This window comes from Bactrocera oleae, chromosome 4 (assembly GCF_042242935.1).
Source record: "Bactrocera oleae isolate idBacOlea1 chromosome 4, idBacOlea1, whole genome shotgun sequence".
Lineage (NCBI taxonomy): Eukaryota > Metazoa > Arthropoda > Insecta > Diptera > Tephritidae > Bactrocera > Bactrocera oleae.
In genome coordinates, this window is record NC_091538.1 from 36575295 (window position 1) to 36603113 (window position 27819).

Here is a 27819-nt window from a genome sequence, read left to right on the forward strand (position 1 = left end):
ACCTGTGGTTCTTTTTGTATAAGTGCTTCTTTGGGGTGATATGGGAAATTTGCTGTAATGAAGCATTGAGTGGTTTCTTTTGTGACAATATAGGCAATTGAATTTGCTTTTACAATTTTTATATGTATGCGCATGTGACAAGCAATTTGTACATAATTTTTTTGATCTCACGAAATAGTTTCTTTCTATAATTTTTAATTTTTTGAATTTCTCGCAAGATTGTAGTTTGTGCCCTCTCGTGCATAGTTCGCATGACGTATGATTATTTTGTTCGGATGTGAACGATTGAGATTTGTAAAAGCTTCTGTTTAATTTATTTTTGCTACTAGCTTGGGGTCTATTGAAGCTTCTTTTTTGGTCGTGTTGTACATTTTTTGTTTTAATTAGCTTTTTGTCTACCCTTTCAGCGATTTCGTACTGGGTAGTTAGAAAGTCTTTCATTTGTTGCCACGTGGGGCATTTATTTCGTGATGGGAGCGATTGCTCCCATAAAAGTAACGATTTTTCTGGTAATGCTGCGGTGCATATATTTACCAGAATAGGGTCCCAGCAGTCTGTGGGAATATTTTGAGTCGATAGAACCGACAAACAATTAGAAACAGTGGATTGTAGTCTAACAAATTCTTCACTTGTTTCTTTTTTAATCTTAGGCAAGTTTATTAGTGTCGTTACTTGTTTATCGACCAATATTCTTTCATTTTCATATCTTTCTTTTAGAGCTTCCCAAGCTAAATTGAAATTGTCGTCATTTAGTGCGAACTGTTTGACTATGACGCCTGCTTGACCTTTAGTTTTGTATCGGAGGTGATACAATTTTTGCGCTTTTGATAATTTTGGATGGTTGATGTATACGGCAGTGAACATGTCCCGGAAGGACGGCCATTCTTCATAACCTCCATAAAATATTTCTGTGTCACATGCGGGCACCTCGAGATGGATGCCTGAACTCGCCTCTTGACTTTGAATTTGTGGCAGCTCTACTCTCGGATGTGGAGTAGGTGCCATCGCTTTTATTAGCTTTAATTGATCAGAAATCATAGCTTTTGTTTCTTCGTACTGGTCTAAGCAGTTTTCGTAAAGTGCGTAAGCCGATGATTTAAAATCGTGTGGTAGATCTGAATTGTCTACTATGGCGTCATGAGCCGTTTGGAGACGAGTCCAAAAATTGTCAATATTTTGTTTTTTTATTTCCAATAACGATTCAGAGATGTCTTGAATCGGTGAAGATGAAAATCGAGTGCAGTAGCGTGTTAATCTGTCACTCTCAGAAATGAATTTGGTGGCACACATATTTTTGCCTTTTATTTGCTTTGTGGTAACCTGTCTTGCGCGTGTAGCTTCTGCAGGTGTAATTTGATTTTTATCGTCATTAACCATTTTTGTTATGTTATTTACCGAATACTCTTTTACGTATACTTGTATACGAGTTTTTTTCGGACTAGATAAATATTTAAATGCGAAATAAATTTTTTAATTTGTAAATTATTTTAAATATTTTGTTGTGAGTGTAATTTAAATTTTCTTAATTTTATTATTAAGAATCGCTCTTTTAATTTAACAATATTTTTTATGTCCTTATTGTTGATGTATTTAGGTACACCCTAATACACGGACTTGTTAGTATATATTTATGTGCTCGTGAAATTGAGAGCTCGTTGAAGAGATCAATACACTTTGTACATAAGTATGCACGGATTGTTTGTGCGTATGTATGTATATTTTCTAATGCAATTGAGAGCTCGTTGTAGAGATCAATTTGCTTTTACTTTTGTGTACGCAAGCCTGCTTGTTTGTTACAAGGGGTATTGCGGGGTGTATGCCAATGTGGACTTTAAAAATATGTTTATTTTTGTTTTTAATAAATTATTTATTATTTTTAATTTTTTGATATCTACAAGCAATTGTAGTAGTGTTAATTTTTCCACAACGTTTATTGTTTTATTTTTCATGCAATTTTACAACTTTTTATATTGTAAATTTTCAATGTGTAATTGACCCAATGTATATAGGGTATATAAGCATAGGCATAGATTATATGCCGTATGTATAAATACGTATGTTCGCACTGCGAAGAGAGCGCGAAAGCGAAGTGAATAATGTGCAGGTATTATCCCTTACGCAATTATGTTTATATGTACTTATATTAAAGTAAGTATAGATATAATAGGTATGCATATATGTATGTTAGGTTTGTTTTTTCTCTTTGTTTTCCTTTTATATTTTATAATTTTGATTTGGTCTTTTGCTTACGTATTTTATGCAATCCTGCTTATTGTTTTTTTTTTTTTTTTTTTTTTTAAGATAAGGGGTATTGCTTGAGAAATGTGCAAGTATATGTACTTGAATTTGTTTTTTGTGTTTGTTAATAGGTGTGTTGGAATACACAAAGGTAAGCTTATAAGGAGTTTATTTATTACTTCTTTTATTTTTTTTTTTTTTTTTTTTTTTTTTTTTGTTACAGTTTTATGTTTACTAATCAACTGTAACCTTTAACATACATAAATGCATGACGACATGAAATAGGAAAAGATACGACTCACTTTATGCTCCCTCAAGGGTTTTTTGAGGGGATAATATATGTATGTACGAGTGTGTGTTCCTTTGTTGTCAATTCCTTTTCCTCTACTTCCAGTTGTGCCTGGTTTTAGTGAGTGTTGCTCTTGTTTTTATCTTTTGTTTTAAATTCGCGCCCGTATAAATTGTTGGTATTTATGTATGTTTACTAGGTATTTTAATATTTCGCGCCCGAATTGTGTTTTTGGGTTTTTGAACAATTTTGCTTGCACACATGTATGTATGTATGTATGTACATATGCATATTTTTATGTCACTGCACCCGTTTGCTTTGCCACTTTTGTTCTGTTCTTTTTGCGTCACTACATTTTTTTATTTTATTTAATCACCGCCCTTTGTATATTTTTATATGTGTAAGTTATTATGTTTTTTTTTTTTTTGTTTTTCCAATAGTGCCTTTCTGTGAGGCTCGAAGGACCATGAACAAATTTGTATAAAATATATTGGGCTAACCGCTTTTTGTGAGCTTTTATGACTTAACACTACGAACAACTAAAAGGAAAATACGCTTGTTGTGTACACTTTTTTCTGTTTATTTAGTTAACCATTTAGGTTCACTAATCATTTCAACCGAAACAAATTTAAATTTATCCAATCCAATCCAAGGGGAATCCGGAAAAGGGTCGTTGAAACTCGTACTCGGAAAAAAGAAGTTGACGTGGCTTAGATTCGAATGTTTAAGCTTGATGTGGCGCTCAGGCCCGTAGACGAAAACGAATGTTTTTGCGAAAAAGTCTAGGATCGCTGTATTAGCGGTCTAATAAGCGAATGGTGTTTAGCGATGATCCCGTCCTTTTTGTTAGGTGTCTTCGTGCATGTTGTACTCAGAGGTTGAGTGTGGTGGTGTCATCATGTGTAGTGTTCTCAAATGTTGAGTCCGGTGTGGTGTGTTTCATTAGGGTGTGCCAGTTTTACACAAGTAGAGTGGTGTGTATATGTAGGGGTGGCTTATCTCATTTGAACAGATCCATTTTTTGTTGAATTGTTAACGTGTGCGGCACTAACTTTCCAAACAGCTTTTTCGTATGTAATTCTCCATGTGAAATATGAAGTACTTGTTCATCTGGGATACCTGTGGCATTAGCAATTTCACGTTTAGTCAATTAGATCGTCTTCAAGCCTAGTACGACATAATTTAAAGTCACCAGTCCAAAATTCAACAGTGCGTTTTGAAAGTGAGGACTCCTTATACATTCCAAAAAACAAATCAAAGAATTTGTATAAAATTTTGTATGAAAAATTAAATTAAGTGAGCGGACGCATTCCGAATGGTGTCTGTGGCATATGGTATGGCTACCTTGGACAAAACCAACGTGTATCGGTGGTACAAAATATTCTCAGAGGGTCGAGAAGATGTGAACTACGAAGAGCGTGCAAGACGCCCGAGCACGTCAACAACAAATAAAAATATTAATGGGGTGAAGTAAATAGTATTGGCCAATCGTCGAATCACCATTAGAGAAATTGCTGAGGAACTAAACATATCGTCTAATTGGATTTTAACATATGAAGATTTGTAATTTGAGGAAGAACAAAAATTGAATTTTGCACCATGATAACGCCCCTGTTCACGCATCGTTGCTTGTGCGCAAATATAATATTTTGGCAAAAACAGCGCATTAATGCTGCCGCAGCCACCGTATTTCCTAGACCTGGCTCCCTGTGACCTATTCTTGTTCCCAAAACTGAAGAGGTCCATGAAAAGACGACGCTACAATTGTGGAGATAAAAACTGCATCGAAGGAGGAGCTGAATAAGATAACAAAAAATTACTTTTTTAAGTGCTTTGAGGATTGAAAAAAACGCTGGCATAAGTTATTATATCTACGGGTGATAACTTTGAAGGGGACAAATGTTCGCGATGTTTTTTGAGCAAACCTCGTTTATAGATGTTTTTCGCTTGCGGTACCCGAACGCGCTAAATTGCTTTGTTAGCATCCACACAATCTTTTTATACTCTCGCAACATGTTGCTACAGAGTATAATAGTTTTGTTTGTTTGTATCACCTAAAACTAATCGAGTAAGATATAGGGTTATGTATATATAAATGATCAGGATGAAGAGACGAGTTGAAATCCGGGTGACTGTCTGTCCGTCCGTCCGTCCGTGCAAGCTCTAACTTGAGTAAAAATTGAGATATCTTTATGAAACTTGGTAGACATGTTTCTTGGGTACCGTGAGACGGTTGGTATTGCAGATGGGCGTAATCGGACCACTTCCACGCCCACAAAACGCCATTAATCAAAAACAAATAAATTGCCATAACTAAGCTCCGCAATAAGATACAAGACTGTTATTTGGTACACAGAATCACATTAGGGAGGGGCATCTGCAGTTAAAATTTTTTTTTTAAGTGGGCGTGGTTCCGCCCCTAATAGGTTTAATGTGCATATCTCCTAAGCTACTGAAGCTATAATAACAAAATTCACTGGAAGCAAATGTTTTTAGCACCTCTACCTACAGTGTGAAAATGGGTGAAAGCCCGCCCACTGCCCATATAACGGTACTGTTAAAAACTACTAAAAGCGCGATAAATCAAGCACTAAACACGTCAGAGATATTAAATTTTATCTCTGGGATGGTAAGGCCCACTTTTAGGTGAAAACCCATATCTTGGGATCTTTTTAACCGATTTCAACCAAATTTGGTACATAACATTCTTTTTATATTTCTATATTATGGTGCGAAAATGGGCGAAATCGGATTACAACCACGCTTATTTTCCATATGACACCATTTTAAATTCCACTTGATTCTTTTACTTTCCACTATGCAAATCAAGCAACAATGACTATATCGGCGTAAAACTTTGCGTGAATAATACGTTTAAAGTATGTCACCTTGTGACCAAAAATTCTCTAAATCGAACCAAAACTGTTCAAGCCCCTAGGTACTGAATATGTGGACCCCAGTACCTATAGTTGAATTTTTATCGTAAATATCGGCCATTGTGTAAGATATATAATTGAAATTCATATAATAAAATAAATAAATGAAACTATCGATAATAGTATGTCTTTGTTTCAAAAATGGGTTGAATTGGATCAATAGTTCTTGTAGCCCTCATATATCTAATATAAATATTTTTGAACTTCCGCGTGACTTTATACCGCATATGTGAGTTATCTCAATGAAAATGAGAGAGCGTGTTTTATTCATAACAAGATTAAATCGGGTGAAAATTTTCCTTAGCCCACATGTAACTAATATCAGGATTTTCGAACATTCGTCTGACTTTACTCCGTTTGATTGGTGATGGTATGTGAGGTACCTCAATGAAATTGTGGGAGCATTTTATTAGTCTGTGCAAAGTTAGTAGTATGTGGTATTGGAAAAAATTAATAAAATCGGGTTAATACTGCCCTCAAATTCCATATATTATACTACTTATAATTCTTTTCGTTATTCTAACCAGTTTTATGCCGAATATGTCGGTCAGTGAGTATTAATATTTTTTTTTATATATAAAATTGCTTCAAAATATGTTCTCGAGTATAGCTGAGCAATGTCAAAATTAATATATTTCTCAATCCGATATTTTAACGAAATTAAGTGGAAAAGATTTCTTAAAAATTATGTGGTTTGACGCTGAATTAGAATGAAATTAGTATATACTAAGTCTAAAGCTCACATCTTCATATAATGAATTCCGATTCTCTGGTTGACGTTTGCCACCTAAGCTTATAATATAAAATTTAGCCACTTTGGTGGAGTTAATATCACTTTCATACTTATGTATATCTCACTTCAAGCAATAAAACTGAGACTAAGTTTATGGCCTTTAATATAAGTCAAGAAGATACCAAATTTGATTGTAATTTAATCACGATATTATTTAATAATGGATGTTTAATTCAACATTTTTTAATATACGGCTTGGAGGAATTTTCTGATCTTTGATTTTCCCAGCTCACATGTACTTATGGTATAATTTTTTTCGTCAATTTGATAATTTAATGAAATTAAATGGACAGTTTTTCTTAAAAATAATGTACTTCGCTGCATATGAATGAAATTCGTCTAGACTTTGTTTAAACCTTATAACCCTAATATACTGATTTCCGCTCCTCTGGTACAACAGCAACCTCATATACCCCACATATTAAATCTAACCCCTTTGGTTCAGTTTATATCACATACACCATGTTTGAGTTAAATAGCTTCTTTTTATAAAAGTTAACATTTCGGAGAAAAAAATAGTATTGACACAAAATAAATCTATGATCAATAACATAAGTTAATAAGATACCAAATAATAATCGAGTAATGAATGTTGAATTCTTTCGCAACATGTTGCAACAGAGTATAGTTTTGTTCACCAAAGAGTTGTTTGCATCACCTAAAGTGATAGATATAGATTTCTATATACATATATTTCTTCTAATATTTGGTGATAATCAGTCGTTAGGTATATTTTCTCAGTCATCATGTTGAACTTATTATAAAATATACCAGTCAACAATGCTAAAAAAGTTTCTAAGAGTGCTGGACTTTGTATAGAGCAAAAAAATCTTTGAGGAAAAATTACATGAAAGAAATATTAGTAATGTAGTATCAAAAGGGCTAAAGACCCTTTTTATGTGGTTATAGATAAACTGCGACCATCGGTTTACATGTTACTGTCTATTATTTCAGTTTTGCGACACAAATTAATATGAAGGTCATGAGGTGAACTGTAAACTCAAGAAAATTACATTTTTACCTAGCGCCGTTGGCAGCTTATGAAAGGTTTAGATATTAAGATACCTGCTCTACATATGTGCATACCATACTTAATTATATGTAAGTTATTGTTAATTTAGCCTTCATGGGTAGACCCTTCCAAATAGGTACCATAGATCCCCCTGTTTTAGAAAGCGTTTAACAAAAGTAATTTACGGAGGTATTTTCCGAGAATTTAATTTCAATACAATGAAATAAACTACTAATTTCTAAAATATAAATATAACTAAATATTATGTATTATTATGTTAGTGAATAGCTAAGTAATATATAGGTATACAAAAGTACGTAAGCTGTACCAACATGTTGCAAGAGTATAATAAATATCAGTACACTGTGTTTGTAGTTTCAGTTTCACTAGATGTCTTTACAAGCAAAGTGCTTTATTCAAACTAATTTTAGTGTATTACACAGTACAGTGTATAGTGACGAGCAAAAGCATAGCAAGAACTTACAAGGAATTACAGTGAAAGAGAGCAGCACCTAGGATCCAACTTTTAACACCCGGACGGACTGAATTATATAAGTATTTTATATATTAATCCATTTATTATAAATTAATTATGCCTAGATTAAGTAGAAAATCTATATTACTAAGTCGTCTTCAGAATAGAAGACGAATGAGAGTTCTTCGTGCAAACTCTTTATATAGAGATAGTGAGCAGTCACAAAATACTGTAAGTCACGCTAATCGTAGATTATATTCCGATGTACGTCTGTCCGAACAAATTATCAATACAAATCAACATAGAACCAGGCGGGAAAATCCGCAAATTCGCTCTGAAGAGCAAATAAGAGATACTCGAGGTCATAGGTCTCGGCGTGAAGACCCCGAGGTTCGAACTGTTGAGCAAGTTGCAAATACTGTTCAACATAGAACAAGGCGGCAAGATCCCCAAATTCGCTCTGAAGAGTAAATAAGAAATACTCGAGGTCATAGATCTCGTCGAGAAAATCCTGAGGTACGTTATGATGAACAAAGTAGGAACACTAGGGATCATAGAGAACTTCGCGCAAGAAATCCTGAGTATAGGGAACATGCAAGAAGAAATCCTGAAATAAGGAGAGAGGAGCGTGGTAGAGAAACATAACGTCGACAGCTTAGTAGGAGGGGTATGAGGGAAGAAATTTTGAATCCGAGACATCTTAGACAAGGTCAAGTTCGCCTTCGTAGAGATAACCCACTCAATAGACAAATTGAAAACTAAAGGCAGTCCCAACGAATCAGATTATCGAGAGAAAATAATGTTATAGAAACTGATATAGTGGCAATTTAACAGATTTCAAAAACATTTATTTCCAAAATATAAATAAGGGCCCTACTGAAATATGTATTTGCTGCGGCACCAAGTTCGCAAATTAAATTTCGGAACTATTGTGCAAGGTCACCAGAATGCTGCATCCGCCTTCTTTTTAATGCAAAAATTTCTCTCAGAAGATGGAAATTACAATTTTTGTGCTACTTGCAAAAATACGATTGTTAAAAAGAACGTTCCAAAAATATGTTTAGCTTACGGTCTAGACTTTCCTGAAATACCGGATTGCTTGAAAGGTTTAACCCTAATTGAAGAACGTCTCATAATGCCTAGATTGCCTTTTATGACAATCCGTCCGTTAGGATATCAAGGTCAGAGATTGCTCAAAGGTGCTGTTGTTAATATTCCAATTTCTGTTAACAATATTGTGACATCTCTACTAAGGTTGAGGCTAATGTTATACAAATTCACTTAAGAAGGCGTTTGGAATACAATCATGATCACATGATCGATACCATACGCCCCGCAAAGATTATGGAAGCTTTGCCGTTCTTAGTGAATACCCCTCTGTATCGTGAGCACAATATACATAATAATGAAAACTGGATTTTAGAATTTAATAACCAAGAAGGGTTTCATGAGCAGCCTATCTTGAGAATATCATTATAATTCCCTCTAAAAACAAATAAGGATAAGTCCATAAGTTATGTCGAGTTCTGGAGCGATCACAGCAGTTATGGCGTTTCAATGTAGGATCTGATAAAGGTTTAGCTGTGCAGGATTAGCTAAACCTTTATCAGATCCTACATTGAAACGCCATAAAAAACCTTAGCTTTTGACGGCCTAATAGTCAAATATTGTCAAATATCCAAAAAATCCCTATGATCGCTCCAGAACTCGACATAACTTATGGATTTATCCTTATTTGTTTTTAGAGGGAATTATAATGTTATTCTCAATATAGGCTTCATGAGCAGCCCTCACTACGAATTCTTTAAACAACTCGTCTTTCAAGGAAGACAAATTGCTGATGTCCCGCAGACTTCTTACAAACATTTTGGCACTTCTTTCAGAAGTTGCTGGGTATATAAGAGTTTTGTATGCCTGAAAATCTTACTGTAAGTGCATTTTCTGCGAATTTTATAACAAACTATTTTACCGCTGGTTGACCTAATCCCCTCAACTGATGTCTGCTAAACCCTACCGTCCACTGCTGAGGATACATCTTCAAAATCTGAAGCGTCAACGTCATCAACATCAGTGGATATTTACTTTTATCCACTTATACTTATATGTAACTACAAATAATCGGGAACTATATTATACATTATATGCGATTACATATACAAGTATGCGAATCCTCAACTTACTTATACTTTAGAAATTACAGATCTTCATTGGTGCTTTAGTTTCTACCAAAAGAATATTATTTAAAGGAATTCGCAAATTGGCAACGCTGTCACTTATTTGCACAATGAACTCTAACATGTTAACCAGTTTCACTGTCGTTTTATTTTCCCACCTATGATGCTCTGCTTTTAATTTAGTCCAACTCTTACAACTCGACTTCAGCAAAGACCGTAAGGAAATTGCATTTGAAAGCACACGTCACTTTATTTAACTTTTATTTATTTTAAATATAATAATATAGATTGTTATAATAAATTTTTCTGAATTAGTGTACTAGTATTATTTTAACAATACTGAAACGAATTTATGTTTGCTACGCAACGTGTCCGTATTATTCTGTTGACTTCTGTTTTTTTCTTTCTCCGAAAAACCAAATAAACCCACGCTATGTCCATTGTGCTCCCGTCCTATACCCATTTCTCCGTTCGTCAAATATTCCACTTGTTGAAAGTACACACACTTTACTCAGTATTATTGTTAGTTGAATTAGCCCGTTTTTAATATCCCAAAAAATTAAATCCACAAAGTAATTTATCTGGTCGCCGGATGCGCAAAATTCCATGTTGGTAAACGGACATATCATCAGCTAGATTCATATCCAGAGCCATCAATTTTTCAGCAGCCAATGGATGCCACGCCCCGAAAGTACAAGCCGAATTCATCTTCCATATTAGGAAATTAGAAATACAAAATTAATATTTGACTCATTGTATTAAGGCTTAAGAGAGTAAAAAGCGTTAATCATATTTCGGTCACCATTATATATGTAAGTATTTTATATTCGTTGCACTATATAAAATCAAAAGAATGAAAATGTATTAGGACTGCAGTGGAATAGAGGGATTCTAAATTTAAAGAGATAGATAAGATACAATTGAAAAAATGGAGATTTTTATTGATTACGATTCACACAAAATTTTAACGTTCTGCTAATTTCAATTTTGTTTGAATACGACGTAACGATATGTACTAATCAGGTCCGGATTAAGGATGTTGGGTACCCTGGGCCGGGATGCATGTGCGTTCCTTTTTGCCGTCATAATTATATACAATTCATAGGAAATTTACTAATAAATTTATTTCAAAATGGTTGTTAATTATATAATCAGATGTCTCATGTCATTAGTAATACAGTAACCAATACTTTTACATGTCCATAAATTGTTTTCCTTTCTTATGCGGTAAAAAAATATCTCAACTGATTCGTTTTCCCTTTTTGTCTGTTTGTCAGTATATATACCAACTAGTCCCTCAGTTGTTAAGCTCTTGATCTGAAATTTTGTACCTGTCCTTTCCTAACTAGGAAGCTGCTCATTAGTCAAACTGAACAATCGGAATCAAGTGCTTGTATGGGAAACTTTTTCATTTGACGTAATATCTTTACGAATCAAATTCAAATTTGGTATGCGTTATTTCCCAAGCTAACAATGTAATCTCCGAAGAAATTGTTTAGATCGGATCACTATAGCATTCAGCAGCCATATTAACTGAACGATCGGAGATGACGAGGTATCTTCACGAAATTAGGCATATATTATTGTTTAAGGTAACAATGTAATCTCCGAAGAAATTTTTCAGATCAAATTACTGTAGCATACAGCTGCCATACAAACTGAACGTTCGGAATCAAGTGCTTGTATGGAAAACATTTTTATTTAACGAGGTATCTTCACGAAATTAGATCGGTATCAAGTTCTTGTAAGGAACATTTTTATTTGTGGAGGGTGTTATAGCTTCGGTGTAACCGAAGTTAACGTTTTTTCTTGTTTTGCATTCAAGTCTATATCATTTGATTTCATGTGTATTAGCTCACTAATAAAATTAAATCGGTCGTAAGCCAAATCGTAAGCGGAAACTTGTTTTCAAATGCACTAATCAATTTATCAATGACTGGAAGAAAAGCTTCCTAATGAAATTTGTCCCTCGTTGACAGTTGCACTGCCGATAACTGAGAACTAAGAGGCTGAAAGCGAATTCTAGGTGAAATCCGTGAATTTTAAATTTGAAGGTGCTGACAACCCTTCTTAATACATATTTTACGCCAATATCCGATCTTTTGTGTAATCTGTGGACTACTTTTTATGCTGTTGCACCATGACGCTACAGAGTATAATAGATTTGTTCATATAACGGTTGTTTGTATCACCTAAAACTAATCGAGATAGATATCGAGGTTATATTTATATAAATGATCAGGACGCCGCAGCTCCACCATAAGATACAAGGATGTTATTTACGAATTGCATATGAGAGTGGCATGTATGGTTACAATTTTTTTTTTAAATGGACGTGACCCCGCCATCTAATAAGTTTAATGTACATATCTCCTATCCATTCCAAATTCTTTGAGAGCATATCTTTTTCATATACCTACTCACCCTGTGAAAATGGGTGAATTCAGATTATAACCCCGCCTTCTCCCCATATAACGGTTTTGTTAAAAACTACTAAAAATGCGATAAACCTATAAATAAATGCGGCAGAGACATAAAATTTTACACCCGAGATGGTGCAGTAGGGCTTCATAGGAGCGTGTCACCGCCCAAATTTAGGTAAAAACCCATTTATCGGGATCTACCTGACCTGGTTGACAATATTATCCTGACATTCCCACTTTAAGTAGCGGAAATGGGCGAAATCAATTTTAAATTACATCTCATTCCTTCATTTAGGATAAAACTTTGCACGAATTATGTCCCGAAAACTTGCCCTAGAATTCATATAACTAACAAAGCTTATGCACCTGAAGGTATTTTTTCGTTTTTAATGTTGGAAGAGTATGATGGTTACACCCGAACTTAACCCTTTCTTAATATTTATTTTACCCCCAAGTGTGGGACCCCTGAGCCGCGGTACCGTCGGTCCTGCCCTTAATCTGGTCCTGGTACTTTTACGAAAATCCTTTTCTTTACCTACTCTATTAAACCGTAAACGAAAGAAGGAGAGTGCTTTTGTAAGAATTTTTTTTTTTACAATCGCTACTTTCAAACCTTGTGTATCAATATTTGTATTCCTTGAATTTTCATTTATTTGTATATGTACATAGTTCTTTACATTTGGATCGAACATGTGTATGAAGGGTACTATACTTGTACATACTGCCAAAAGACAATATACTAAATATTGAGCAAAATGAGGGAACGTTCTTTACTGTACTATATTAAGACAGCTAATTTTTCTTGAAACCTTGTCTTCACTAAATATTGAGCAAAATGAGGGAACGTTCTTTACTGTACTATATTAAGACAGCTAATTTTTCTTGAAACCTTGTCTGCAATTCAGATTTAAAGCATATTTAAATTGATTAACTAGATTAGTGTCGGCACAAAATCGTATGAATATATACGAACTTTTGATTGTAATCGATAAGGAAATAAAATTTATAAAAAATTTAACAAATACAATACCAAAAAGCTTTATGTTTATGTTTCTTGATCTCAAATGCAACAAATAAAGCAGTGAAACTTAGTAGCCTAACCTTATGAAGAGTAATATAAATAGTAATTTAAATAATTAGTAATAACATTCGTTTTTAATTAACATCTGTACATCTGGGATTTAAACACAAAGGCAACTGCAATTTTCGTCCAGAACGGACACAGCCTACAATGAGCAAGTGTTTACTATGTATGTAAAAGTATATAAAGTACTTTATAAGCTGTAAATAAAAACATTATATAATGAAAATAAAATAAAACGCTGTAAAAAATTTAACTCATCAATATTTGAGTTTTTTTATCCGAACTCGGTGAAACACCAGAAATATAATATTTAGTAGGTTAGATGATAGTTCTATAACTGTTCGGTCTAAAAGCATTTGGCCAGTTGAAATTGTTTTTAAACCTATCCAAATCTATAAGAAAAAGTTATAGAGCTTATTTACCTCTTTACTATAGTAGTGACATCGACCATTTAGACGAGTTGAAGGTATATATTCAATAAAATCTATATGTGGACAATAGGGCAATAACAATGCGAGTCCTGAAATTCATCAAAATGTACATGAATTTTAATCAAATTACCACACATAAGAACGTGTTACCTATGAAACCAGAGCTTGGTGGATTTCTACGAATGGGGCGACTTCCAACAAAAGTTTGTAAACTTTGCCAAAGACGCCATACCGAATGTGGGTCAATAAGAAATGCTCTCGAATTTGGATAGCTGTGTCGATATATCTTGTAGTTGGTAAATAAGTCATAGTCTGCAGTTCTACTCCATTCACTTAATGAGGAGTTATACTTCCCCGGATCCCAAGCAGCAATTGTAACATTTTGAAATATAGGTGCGTGTGTGAAATTGAATTGAGACTTAGTAACAACCTAAATTATCAAAAAATATATAAACGCAATTAGTCATAAGTAAAATCAATTTAAATATTTCGTTAAAAAGTGTGCTGGTATATTTATTTATAAACAACTTAGACTAGTGCATTTAAAAATGGTAAAAAATTAAATAAATAATCTATGTGCGATTTGTGGTCTGGAAGAAAAAGGGGTTGGGCGTTGTTGAATTTTTAAAGGTTAAAATCGGCTTATCTCGATTTGCGGCAAAATTACGGGTCCTATAGAAAAACGTTGTCGTAATGAAGAGATCTACAATTGTATTAACAGCCTTTTCACACAATCTCAAAATTTATATGAAAAAATTCAAATAACCCAATTTTTGGGTTTTTTTACTTTTATCTTTTACAAAAAAAATGTTTCATGAAATTTGGTGTAAACTTACCTAACCCAGTTTTTAAGTTTTTTCCTTTCATCTTGCACAGAAAATTTTTTGCTTTCACGAAATTTGCTGCATCCTGACCGTCTTATGTGCAAATACAATGCATTTCTATAAATTTAAAATATTAATTTTTCCACTTTTTTTTGACTTTATATCGAAAAACCCCTAATTTTCAATTGAAAATTCTCACTTCGAAATATCAGAGTATATTCAAAAATCAGCAGGCATTAGGTTAGTGGAATTATCTACTTTCATATGGTATGGTAAATTTTGCCAGATATTAAGTCAAAAAACGGTGGAAAAATTAATATTTTAAATTAAAAAAATACAGCGTATTTGAGGCATAAAAAGGTAAGTTTACAAAGAATTTCCTGAAAGAAAAAAAATTGTGTTAATACAAAGATATATACATTTTTATACTCTCGCAACCTGTTGCTACAGAGTATAATAGTTTTGTTCACCTAACGGTTGTTTGTATCACCTAAAACTAATCGAGTTAGATATAGGGTTATACGTATATAAATGATCAGGATGAAGAGACGAGTTGAAATCCGGGTGACTGTCTGTCCGTCCGTCCGTCTGTCCGTCCGTTCGTCCGTGCAAGCTCTAACTTGAGTAAAAATTGAGATATCTTTATGAAACTTGGTAGACATGTTTCATGGTACCGTGAGACGGTTGGTATTGCAGATAGGCGTAATCGGACCACTGCCACGCCCACAAAACGCCATTAATCAAAAACAAATAACTTGCCATAACTAAGCTCCGCAATAAGATACAAGACTGTTATTTGGTACACAGGCTCACATTAGGGAGGGGCATCTGCAGTTAAAACTTTTTTTTTAAAAGTGGGCGTGGTCCCGCCTCTAATAGGTTTAATGTGCATATCTCCTAAACCGCTAATGCTATAATAACAGAATTCATTAGAAGCAAATGTTTTAGCACTTCTATTGACGGTGTGAAAATAGTTGAAATCGGGTGGCAACTCCGCCCACTCCCCATATAACGGTACTGTTAAAAACTACTAAAAGCGCGATAAATCAAGCACTAAACACGCCAGTGGCACAGCCCACTTTTAGGTGAAAACCCATATCTTGAGATCTGCTTAACCGATTTCAACCAAATTCGGTGCGTAACGTTCTTTTCATGTTTCTATGTCATAGTGCGAAAATGGGCGAAATCGGATTACAACCACGCCTATTTTCCATATGACACCATTTTAAATACCACTTGATTCTTTCACTTTCCACTATGCAAATCAGGCAACAAAGACTGTATCGGGATAAAACTTTGCGTGAATAATGCGATTAAAGTATGCCACCTTGTGGCCAAAAATTGTTTAAATCGAACCAAAACTGTTTAAGCCCCTAAGTACTAAATATGTGGACCCCAGTGCCTATAGTTGACCCTCTACCGAAAATATCAGCCAATCCACAAAGAAATCTCAAACGAGTATACCATTTGACTTTGCGAGAGTATAAAATGTTCGGTTACATCCGAACTTAACCCTTCCTTACTTGTTAACCCTTAAAAATTCAACCACGCTTCTCACCTTTCTCTTCCCGACCTCAGATCGCCCGTAAATTACTTTTCCTTTCACTTTAGTTATTTTATCTTTCATTTTCAATGGATTTCAACCTACTATGATTCTTTTTGTTTTCAAAAATTTGCTACCCTAGTCTAATTTCTTTGAATCTTACCTGAGAATTTAATACTCGAATTGTAGTTTTGCTACCAACGTCTATTTCATATCCAATGGTGGGGGCATCATTAAACCGCATCACTATGTCATGGGAATCTTAAAGTTCATGTTGAGTGAAAAAAAGCTATTATTTTCATATGAGATTTGAAATAGTCCAGGAGAAGCGTACTATATGGACTACGATGGAACTATTAATTGTTTTGTTAAAGAACGAATGGATCGGGCTTTGATTTTATAATACTTTGAATTATGAGGCATGAATACATTTCACACAATAGGGTGCATAATATGGTCGAATTACATATATTATTATTTACCGATAAATCTTCCCAATTTTGCACCGGAAAGGGATCCAGCACTCGATACAATTGCGCATGTTTTAATATCCTTTATTTTGCGAAATAGTTTTTGTTTAGGGAATAGCTTTCCGATTTCCAAGTTGTGAAAAGGAGGATCTCTTCGACGTAATATTTTAACCCCAGCGTCCATAAGTAGGCAAGATGATGGATAGTACTGTTCTTCGAAATTATTTGCGAATACGGGCGTGTAGTGTACGTTGTAGAAATTGGAATCATTTGTTAAGTCTATTAGTGATCTTTCAAAAATGTAAATTATATGTTGACGGTAATTCGCAGTTTTATTGTGGCATTTCTCCAAATGTTTATCGTGGCAGATAAATAATTTCGGATTAAACGTAAGTTTAGTATTTTTCGACAGCTTAAGGCGTGGGTGTGGCGAAAGTTTTGAAGAATTTATTGCTGGTTTCTCACGACTCTCCACCACATATTTCTCATTAGGGTTCCAACGAATGTGAAATACACTGCGACGTTTGCGCTGCAAAAACTCTTGTGGAGCTATATTAAATAAATAAGTTTGAAATGCATTGAAAACACTATTACAGAAAAAATTTTATTATTGTGCATTAAGCATATGTAAGTATATAACACCCTTTTTAAATAAAATCAAGAAAAAACGTTAACTTCACAGATACAAATGTTCCTTACAATAACTTGATTCTGATCTAGTTTCGTGAATCTGCAATAAAAAATACAATTTTTTTCCATGCAGGCACTTTACTACGATCGATCAGTTTATATGATAGCTATATGACATAGTGATTCTATCAAAACGATTTCTTCGGAGATTATATTCTTGCCTTAAAAAATAACTCATGCCAAATTTCGTCAAAATACCTCGTTAAATGAAAAAGTTATTCATGCAAGCACTTAATTCCGATCGATCAGTTAATATGGGAGCTGTATGTTATAGTCATCCGATCTGTACAATTTCTTCGAAGCTTAGACTATTGCTTTAAATAATATTCTGTGCCAAATTTCGTGAAGACACCTCGTCAAATGAAAGAGTTTTCCATACAAGCATTTGATTCCAATTGTGATACCACTGGGACTGTGATCCCCTCACTCTATTGGCTCCTCTCTGAACCACCCCGTACTTTTGATGAACTTCATCAGTGAGACAAGTTTTATCTGTGCAACCTCCGAGACGTCATCAAGAAACCCACGACCGATGGTTGCGATTCTTTTCCTATATAGTGCTGCGCAATCGCATAGAAGATGTTTAATGGTCTCCTCCTCTTCTACTTCCTGACAGCTTCTACAATAGTCGTTACATGGCGTGCCAAGTCTACTTGCATGTCTGCCTATCAGACAGTGACCTTAGAAAATAACTCATGCCAAATTTCGGGAAGATATTACGTCAAATAAAAAAGTTTCCCATACAAGGACTTGCTTCCGTTTGTTCAGTTTGTATGGCAGCGAGTGGTCCAATATCGGCCGTTCCGACAAATGAGCAGCTTCTTAGTGAGAAAAGGACAGGTACAAAATTTCACATCGATAGCTTAAAAACTGAGGGACTAGTTTGTATATATACAGACGGACGGACAGACGGACATGGCTGAATCAACTCAGCTCATCATGCTGATCATTTATATAAATATATATTTTATGGGGTCTCCGACGTTTCCTTCTGAGTGTTACAAACTCCGTGGCAAACTTAATATACGCTGTTCAGGGTATAAAAAAGTATACTAAAAACTGAAAATCCAAATTAAATGAATGCTAGTCAGATTATAAACGTAAGTAAATGTGTTATGAATATGAAGATATACATATTATATAATATAATATTATAGATACTTGTATGTCTACTATATGTAATACTCGTATATGCATACTCCACACATACATATGCAAATACAAAATACAATACGACTCACCAACCTTTTTCCACTATGCCAGAATTCCGATGCAGTTCGGAGCTTTTCCATGGATTTGATAAATGCTGGGTTTTCGTACAATGAGGAAAGCTTTTTAGTGCTTTGACTTTTGTGCTTGCATTTTGGTTAAAAGCTTCTACTGAAATTTGCTTTGTTCCTACCAGTGGACTAGCAGATATTCCGATGAATGATATGGATAATCGTTTCAGTGGGCTAGGCTGAGCGCCAATCAGTTGTATTAGAAATATTATAAAATACGTAATAATTATGATGGCTACTCTAAAAACCACTTGACCAAAGTTCATGACGAACGGTGATGCTTGTCTGCAAAAGTTATTACTTTATATTATATATATCTAGTAAATTTGATGCATCCGGAGTTCTCATCGTTAATTATCGAGTAAATATCTATACGATTCACAGACTAGAAAATGATCAAAAAGAAAGAAATTCATAGTATAGTATAGTTGAAACCCATCGGAAACGAAAGATAAAATAGCAAACATTAAAGGAAAAATAATTTACGGGTGGTTGAATTTTTAGCGGTTTATCTCCATTTCGGCAAAACTACGAGTTTTATAGAAAAACGTTATATGGCAATGTTGTACGCAATGAAAAGATTTTTGCATATAGACTTTTTTCACATAACCTCAAAATTTAGGTGAAAAATTCACATAACAAAGTTTTTGGGTTTTTTATTTTATATTGTACATACTGTATTTTTTTAATTTACAACATTAAGGAGCAAATCTTATTTTGACTTAAAATGGAAAAAAGCCCTAATATCAATCAAAATTTCATTTTTTAAAAAGTCAGTAGCCTATATGTTTGTTGCTGATGGTATACAAAACATATACATTAACATGGTAAAGCTTCTTAGAAAATGGAAGAAGACACCCTATTAGGTAGATGAAATAAAAAAGCAGCTTCTAGTGGTTTTCCAGTGTGGGTATTTATTTTTTTCAAAAATTATTTATCCTAGTCTATTAAATAGAGAAAGTAAGGAAGGGTAAGCTTGCGTTAGAAAATTTGTTCTCTTTATTTTTCGAAATGTACGCTTAAAGGTTAACCGGTTGGATGGAATACGAACATTCGGTAAATGGATTGTGGCTAATTTTTAACACGCTTATATAAGCTTGGGTTGTATGTATGTAATGGAATATTAGAGCTCAATTTTCACTGGTTTCCAGAGGTCTGATCAACTTGAAACTTTCAACACGTTTCAAAGACCGATGACGATGCAATAATTTGAAAACAGTTTCGCATTATTTTAAAGTGGGCGTAACCCCGCCGCCTAAATGGATTACTGTATAAAGCTAACTCAACCAAATTTGCTGAGAGGAAGTCCTTTTAGCACTTTTCATACGCTGCGAAAATGGGTAAAATCAGATAAAACCCCCAATTACTCACGAAATAAATGCGCTATAAGCATTCAACTTCACATACAAGATGGTAGAGAAGAGCTTTATAGGAGCAGGTGTAAAAATTGTAAAATGGGTGTGGCACCAGTAACCTTTAGGCGAAATTGTATATCTCGGGAACCATCAAACTAATTTCTACCAAATTTGGTATGTGAGGTTACCCAGTCATTCCTGTCACACACTGTGAAAATGGGCGAAATCGTAAAACGAATATAAAGCTATGTAGCTAAAAGCAGGTACTATCCAAATACAAGCATATACTATCCAAAAATGCCCTTAAAGCTATGCAGCTAATAGCATCAACGATCCATTCTGTCATTTGAATAACAAATATACGCATACGCATCCTTAAAGAAAGGGAAAACTCTACATTAAACTAAAAAGTGAAAAATAAATAAAGTTTTAAACAACTAAAAACACACTTTTAAACAACTTCAAAGTAAAAAGGAAAACGTAATTCCTTATATAAGCTGACAGAAATATGGACCGAAAAATATGTTCATTATTGTGAGAAAAGTGGGATGTACTCGATATACGAAAAATACGGCACAAACCATCCCACGCCATTATATATATACATAGATACTTATGTTTGAACAAACAGCTAACAAACCTATCTAAGTCTACTAGTGCAAGTATAGGAGCCGCTAGCGTTAAGTGACCATATTTGTCCCGACAAAATCCGGGATGGTTTTTTATACTCTGGCGCCCTTTTTTTGTTCACCTAAAGGTTGTTTGTATCACCTAAAACTAATCGAGTTGAATATAGGGTTATATTATATATAATATATAAATTATCAGGATGAAGAGACGAGTTGAAATCTGGGTGACTGTCTGTCCGTCCGTCCGTGCAATCTGTAACTTGAGTAAAAATTGAGATATCTCTGTGAAACTTGATACACATGTTTCTTGGTACCGTAAGACGTTGTATATTAATCAAAAACAAATAAATTGCCATAACTAAGCTCCACAATAAGATACAAGACTGTTATTGGGTACACAGAATCACACTAGGAAGGGGCATCTGGTGACAACCAGGGCGTACTTTTCTAATAATACTAAATCTTAAATCTTTAGTGTCTTAAAGATAAAATCGGTCGAAAACTTGCATTAGCCTTATGTGGGATAACTGATTTTCAGGATTTTAACATATCCGTCTGACTTTACTCCATGTATATGTTTATATTTATATATTTATAAAATTTCTTGAAAATAAGTTCTCAAGTATACCTGAACAATGTCAAAAATTAATGCATATACTCGTATAATGATCTCCGATACACAATATGGTACGGAACAGCTTCATAGGAGCCGATATCAAAATTAGACATTAGCCGTGACACCGCCCACCTTTGGTGCGAAGTTTCTTAGTGCATTTCAGAGAATGTGCTGTAACGTATGTATGTACATCAGTCTTGGTCGCTGGTTTTTTAAATATCAAAACAAATTTTAATCAACTGGTGATTGCAATTAGTAATTATCGAGAGTTTCATTTATTTATTTTATTATATGAATTTCAATTATATATCTTACACGTTGACCGATATTTTCGGCAAAAAGTCAACTATAGGCACTGGGGTCCACATATTCAATACCTGGGCCTTGAACAGTTTTGGTTCGATTTGGACAATTTTTGGTCACAGGGTTGTATACTTTAAACGCATTATTCACACAAAGTTTTACCCCGATACAATCATTGGTGAATGAATGGCAGATGGAATTTAAAATGGTGCTATATGGGAAATAAGCGTGGTTGTAATCCGATTTCGATCATTTTCGCACTATAACATAGAAATATAATAAGTTTATGTACCGAATTTGGTTGAAATCGGTTAAGCAGATCCTAAGATATGGTGTTTCCCCTAAAAGTGGGCGAGGCATCATATCATCGCAGAGATAAAATTAAACGTCTCTGGCGGGGTTGTCACTCGATTTCACCCATCTCCTCTCAGTGAATTTTGTTATTATAGCTTTAGTGGCTTAGAAGATATGCACATTAAATCTATTAAGGGGCTGAACCACGCCCACTTAAAAAAAAAAAAATTTTAACTGCAGATGCCCCTCCCTAATGTGATCCTGTATACCAAAAACCAGTAATTTATCTTATTATGGAGCTTAGTTATGGCAATTTATTTGTTTTTGATTAATGGCGTTTTGTGGGCGTGGCAGCAGTCAGATTCTGCAATACCAACCGTCTTACGGTACCAAGAAATATGTGTACCAAATTTCATTAAGATATCTCAATTTTTACTGAAGTTACCCGGATTTCAACTTATCTCTTCATCCTGATCATCTACATATACACAACCCTATATCTAACTCGATTAGTTTTAGGTGATACAAACAATCGTCAAGTGAACAAAATTATTATGCTCTGTAGCAACATGTTGGGAGAGTAAAAAAACGGGTGGAAAGACGGAAAACATTTTATGAGGTATATTGGCGATAGAGAAAGGCATTGCTCAGGTATACTCGAGAAAATACTTTGAAGCAATTTTATATATAAATAATACTCACTGTAGTATATGGGAGTTGCGGGTAGTACTGACCCAATTTTATCAAATTTTGCCAATACCACTATTAACATATCAAACACTTATAAAATGCTACCAGGATTTTATTAAGGTACCTCACATACCATCAACAACATATGGCATAAAGTCAGCCGGATGTTGGATAATCCTGATATTAGTTAAGTTTTCCCTCCCATATTGGCCGACATAGCTAGGCGGTATAAAGTCACCCAGAAGGTCAAACTTTTTGTTAGGTATATGGGGGATGAGATAAGTATTGACCCAATTCAACCCATTTTTGACAAACAGACATACTATTATCAGGAAAGTATCCTCTCTGAATTTCATTTATATATCTCACATCTTGACCGATTTTTTCGTTAAATAGTCAAATATATTTACTGGGGCCCACATATTCGCTACCTAGGGGCTTGAAAAATTTTGGTTCGATTTGAAAAATTTTTGGTCGAAAGGTGGTATACTCTAAAGGCATTATTCGTGCAAAATTTTATCCCGATACATTCATTTTTGTTTGATTTGCATTTTCACACTGTAAATTAGAAATACCTCAAGAATGTTACTGAGATATGAGTTTTCCCCTAAAGATGGGCGGTGTCACACCCTTTGTCCAAGTTTTGTTTTGGCTCCTATAAAGCTTAATTGTACCATCATATGTGTAAAGTTCAACGTCTCTGACTGGTTTATTTAATGAGTTATCGCATTATAATAGTTTTAATTACAACCGTTATGTCCGATTTCATATTTTTTCATACTTTCGTATACGATGCAAATTTTAAAACCCGTCTTACTCCATAGAACTTATTGAATGAAAATTACAAATTATTAAATAAAATCCATGTTTGAGAAAACTTCCATGAATTAGGAAAACTTTTCGAAATATCTGCATCACTTTGAGAATTTTTTACACTTTACACATTTCTGTTTCAAGTAATGAACAAGGAGCAAAAATGTTCATCGATCATACTCATCACAGAGCATGATTTCAAGCCTAGCTACATTGTGCCTAGAGGCAAAATAAGCCAAGAAGTTGGATTTCCAGACTATTATCGACGCATTCACTGCCGCCAAAGTTCGACTTCTTAATTCCAAATAACTGAAAATTGGAGAATTTTAATCACGATAATCAACAGATTTCAAAAGACCCGGCTTTTCATTACTTAAATCAATAAATAAATGTTTGAATAAAATATTTCTGTCTTCTTAGTAACTGTCAAGTCTTGCTATCCCTATATTCCGGTATAATCTGAAAAATTACTTTTGACTGAAAGTCTATGTAAGAACTGATTTATATATTATTGATTTTCAGAATCGTATAAAACAAATTGGTTCCACCCAACATCAACAAGAAAGCAAATTTAATACAGATGGATAAGAGCATAAAACACTACGTCATATTTGACTTATTCTTCAAAATCATTGAAGTAGTAATTGGGAAGATAGTTAATAAAATTAATATAGAATTAGAAACATTCCTGTAGCGAGGATCTCCCACCTTTTTGCCCCTGAGCCGAAATTTTCCCTCGGCGGCCCTGATCATTAAATGTGTTAATACAAATGTTTATCAAGTAAATTAGAAATGGTTTTATCGGCAAAATCAATTAATTTTATTCAAAATAGTCTCCTTCTGCTTTAATACAGCTTGCCGCTTTTTGAATGGCCTCCACGTCTTCATAACGCTTTTCTTTCATCGGCAAATGCATTTTTCCGAAAACGTAGAAGTCGCACGGTACCATATCAAGTGAATACGGAGAGTAGTTGGTTGTTAAAATTTTATTTTTGGTCAAATAATCGGCCACAAGCGTCGATCGATGAGACGGCGCATTATCGTGCAACAAACGCCAACTTCCATCTTCGCGATATTCGGGCAGAACACGTCGAATACGGCGCACCAAACGCTTCAAAGCTCCAAGGTAGAATACCGCATAACGTTGAACAAATTCTTTGTGGAACCCTTGGAATCATAAAAACAAATCAGCATAGTCTTTACTTTTGACTTCTCCAGGCGCGATTTTTTGGGTTTTGGCTTATTTCTCATTTATGTCCTCACGACCAGTTTGAAAACGTTGAAACTACTCGTGCACTCTGCTACGGGATAGGCAATCATCGCCATAAACTTGTATTATCAATTGAAACGTTTCGGTAAAATTTTAAAACAAAATTTAATGTTGGCTCTTTGTTCGAAGCTCATTTTCACACCGATGACAAAAACCTACTGACACTTAAAACGCAATAACTTCACTTCCAATAGATGAAATATCATGAAATTTTTACTGGAAGTCGATAAAGCATAGCTCTATATTTTACTTTGTTACTTTTTTACTGTTTACTTTGGAAAGCACGTAGTATTATTGTTGGAGACATAAAAGAAGTTAGTACACAAAATGGCAATAGCTATATATTTATTTTGATCAAGTAATTTGTGAGACATATATTTTCAAATGAAAGTAGGTTATTTCTTGCATATATATCGTAGATTTAAAGAAGAATGATATGCAGAAGATTTCCTTTTATGTGTTTGCTGCTATTTGTCCGAGAGTTATTGTAGTTACTATTGCGTGGTTATTAGCCCATTTTGCCTACATGCACATTGTGGAATAAGTGGTATAATAAAGATTCTGAAAAACTTTCCCCCTTTAAAAAATTACTGTATATACCCCTTGTCTCAGTGACAACTTACTCAGTATGTAAAGCTGTGAGACGTTGAAATTATATATCAATTGCTTTCATTATACCCTGAACAGGGTATATTAAGTTTGCCACGAAGTTTGTAACATCCAGAAGGAAACGTCGGAGACCCTATAAAATATATACATAAATGATCAGCCGTCTGTCTGTATATATACAAACTAGTTCCTCAGTTTTTAAGCTATCGATCTAAAATTTTGCATCTGTCCGTTTCTCACAAAGAAGCTGCTCATTTGTCGGAACGGTCGAAATCGGACTACTATAGCATATAGCTGCCATACAAACTGAACAATTGGAATCAAGAGTTTGTATGGAAAACTCTTTCATTTGACGAGGTATCTTCACGAAATTTGGCATGGATTATTATTTAAGACAATAATCTAATCGCCAAAGAAATTGTATAGATCGGATGACTATAGCATATAGCTGCCATATTAACTGAATGATCGGAGTAAAGTGCTTGCATGGAATATTTGTTTATTTGACGAAGTATCTTCACGAAATTAGGCACGAGTTATCGCTTAAGGCAACAAATTATTCTCCGCAGAAATTGGTCAGATCAGATCACTATTACATATAGCTACCATACAAATTGAACGTTCGGAATCAAGCTCTTGTAAGGGGCCTTTGTATTTGTGAAGGGTATTATAGCTTCGGTGCAACCAAAGTTAACGTTTTTTCTTGTTTTTATTATCTTGTTAACCCATACTACAGGTCACTTGCTTCATTTCGTTACTGCATACATACATGCATATGTATATTTTGCTTTATAGTCGAATTCTATATTTTAAAATTAAATTAACTAACATATAGCTCATAAACATATGATGATAAGAGCAAATTTTTATAATTATGGTGATGTATCTTGAACTCTCACCGATTTATGCCGTACAAAATCAGGAAAGGAGACGACATCAATTATACTATTAGAAAAATTTACTTAGCAGAATATATACATATGTATATCTATCCGATGTATACAACAAGTTTCAGAACTTAGCCACATTATGTTTTCAAAAACATTTCCACTTATTTACAATAAAATGCCTCACGTATTGACCGATAAATGTGGTATAAAGTCGGTAAAAACACTCACTTAGGCAAAATTGAACCAAACTGGCGTTCTCAAACCCATGGATATGTCTTTCATGCATTGGAAAAACATATGCAAAAATTATTAGTAGAAGATAATTAATTTAAAATATAATACAATTAGCACTCTCCACAAATATACTCTTATATAATAATATTATATTTCCACTGAAATCATCGATGTCAAGTCGATCCTTAGCTTGCATGTTGGCGCCATTTCAAAACATCATGCGTTATCAAATCCAATTAAAGTCATTGTAAGTGCTGGGGTCAAACTTCCATTCGAACGACATGGCCTAACCAACGTAACAACTTGTGTTTCAAACCCATGGTAGGATGTGGCAACACACCAACCAAGCAAAGTAGTAAAGATTGCACGCGCCTCACAAGTAGGTATGTATGTTGAAATATATGTAATTTTGTATTGATTTTTTCAGTAATTTTTAATGAACTTCACTGGCTACTCCGATGGTAATTATTGCATTATGCGGTAATTCGTCACTGTGAAACACGGAACACGAACTTATTTGCCAGCAAGTACGAGTATTTTGTTACACGAATTCATTTCAACTTATTGCCATAACGGCCGCTTATGAGCCTTAATGCCGCGTTCCGCACACTATATACAATTAACATATATTATATTAAGTGTACTATAACTTCTATTATCAGCTCGCTAATTATTTGGAATTGTGGCAAGAAAATGCTTTTGAAATGTTTTCCTACCGGCTCGCCCCTTCTTATATAAGACCACGTGTTATGTCACCTGCCCTCTGCGGCAATCGGCTTGTTTCTGAGCCGCTGTTTGCAGTCAACACATTTTTCGCTTGGCGTCGTATTCATTTTCCGACTTCAGCACTCTGATCGGTGGCGTCGGGAGGTCGTTAACAGCAGATGGTAAATGGAAAATATATGAACTAAACTACGTTAAGGTATATTTGAGGTGAAAAGCTTCTACATTAAGTTCCGTGCCATTAACATTAAGGGTATGAAAGTACCTCTTACTGCGCTCGCTCAGCTTCAATGCCAACAATATTCTTGCTTACATACAAGTATTATATAAGCTAATTTGATGCTGGACATATTCATATTGTATATACATAAGTACACTCGGTGTGAACAAAGGGCGGCTGAAAAGAAACGCGGCAAGTCACTCTACAAAAATATTATACTGCTGGCAGCATTCAGTTGTGAAAAGTGAAAGTTCGCATTTACATGCCACTTTACTTTTAAGCCCTAAGTAAGAAGCTTTGTAGATATTAAAGTACATAATTGCCAAATAAACAAGTGAGTAAATAAATCTAAGTTCAGTAGTAACCGCAGTTTACGTATTCGCGCATGTGTGCTGCTCAACAATTCTTACAATTACAACCATCAAATACGTAATAAATATGTTGTTACTACCATAAGAAAATACAAACTAGTTACCGTATACATTTCTTTCGTTACGATTAAACCACCTAG

The 27819-nt window shown here is 34.3% G+C and overlaps 1 protein-coding gene across 2 annotated transcripts; it reads right to left on the reverse strand.

Annotated features, from left to right (window-relative positions):
- Nucleotides 1–10142: 10142 nt before the first annotated feature.
- SiaT (beta-galactoside-a-2,6-sialyltransferase) lies at nt 10143–27205 on the reverse strand. Of its 2 annotated transcripts, XM_036372506.2 has the most exons (7): nt 27082–27205; nt 18628–19047; nt 16705–17241; nt 16386–16483; nt 14006–14285; nt 13847–13944; nt 10143–10625 (listed from the first exon to the last, which is right to left on the reverse strand). In XM_036372506.2, exons 2-7 carry the CDS (start codon nt 18926–18928, stop codon nt 10461–10463), a joined length of 1479 nt encoding a protein of 492 aa, XP_036228399.2. In that variant the 5' UTR covers nt 18929–19047; nt 27082–27205; the 3' UTR covers nt 10143–10460. The 2 variants fall into 2 exon arrangements, with proteins under 2 accessions (XP_036228399.2, XP_014098691.2); XM_014243216.3 differs by lacking the exon at nt 18628–19047 and having other exon boundaries at nt 26360–27202.
- Nucleotides 27206–27819: the final 614 nt, after the last annotated feature.

Coding starts and splice junctions, on each gene's coding strand:
- SiaT (XM_036372506.2), bottom strand. CDS start 18,928: ATGAACTTTGGTCAAGTGGTTTTTAGAGTAGCCATCATAATTATTACG. Junction 14,286..16,385: donor TTCGAGTATTAAATTCTCAG/GTAAGATTCAAA, acceptor TTGATAATTTAG/GTTGTTACTAAGTCTCAATT. Junction 10,626..13,846: donor GTCACTACTATAGTAAAGAG/GTAAATAAGCTC, acceptor CTAATATGGAAG/ATGAATTCGGCTTGTACTTT.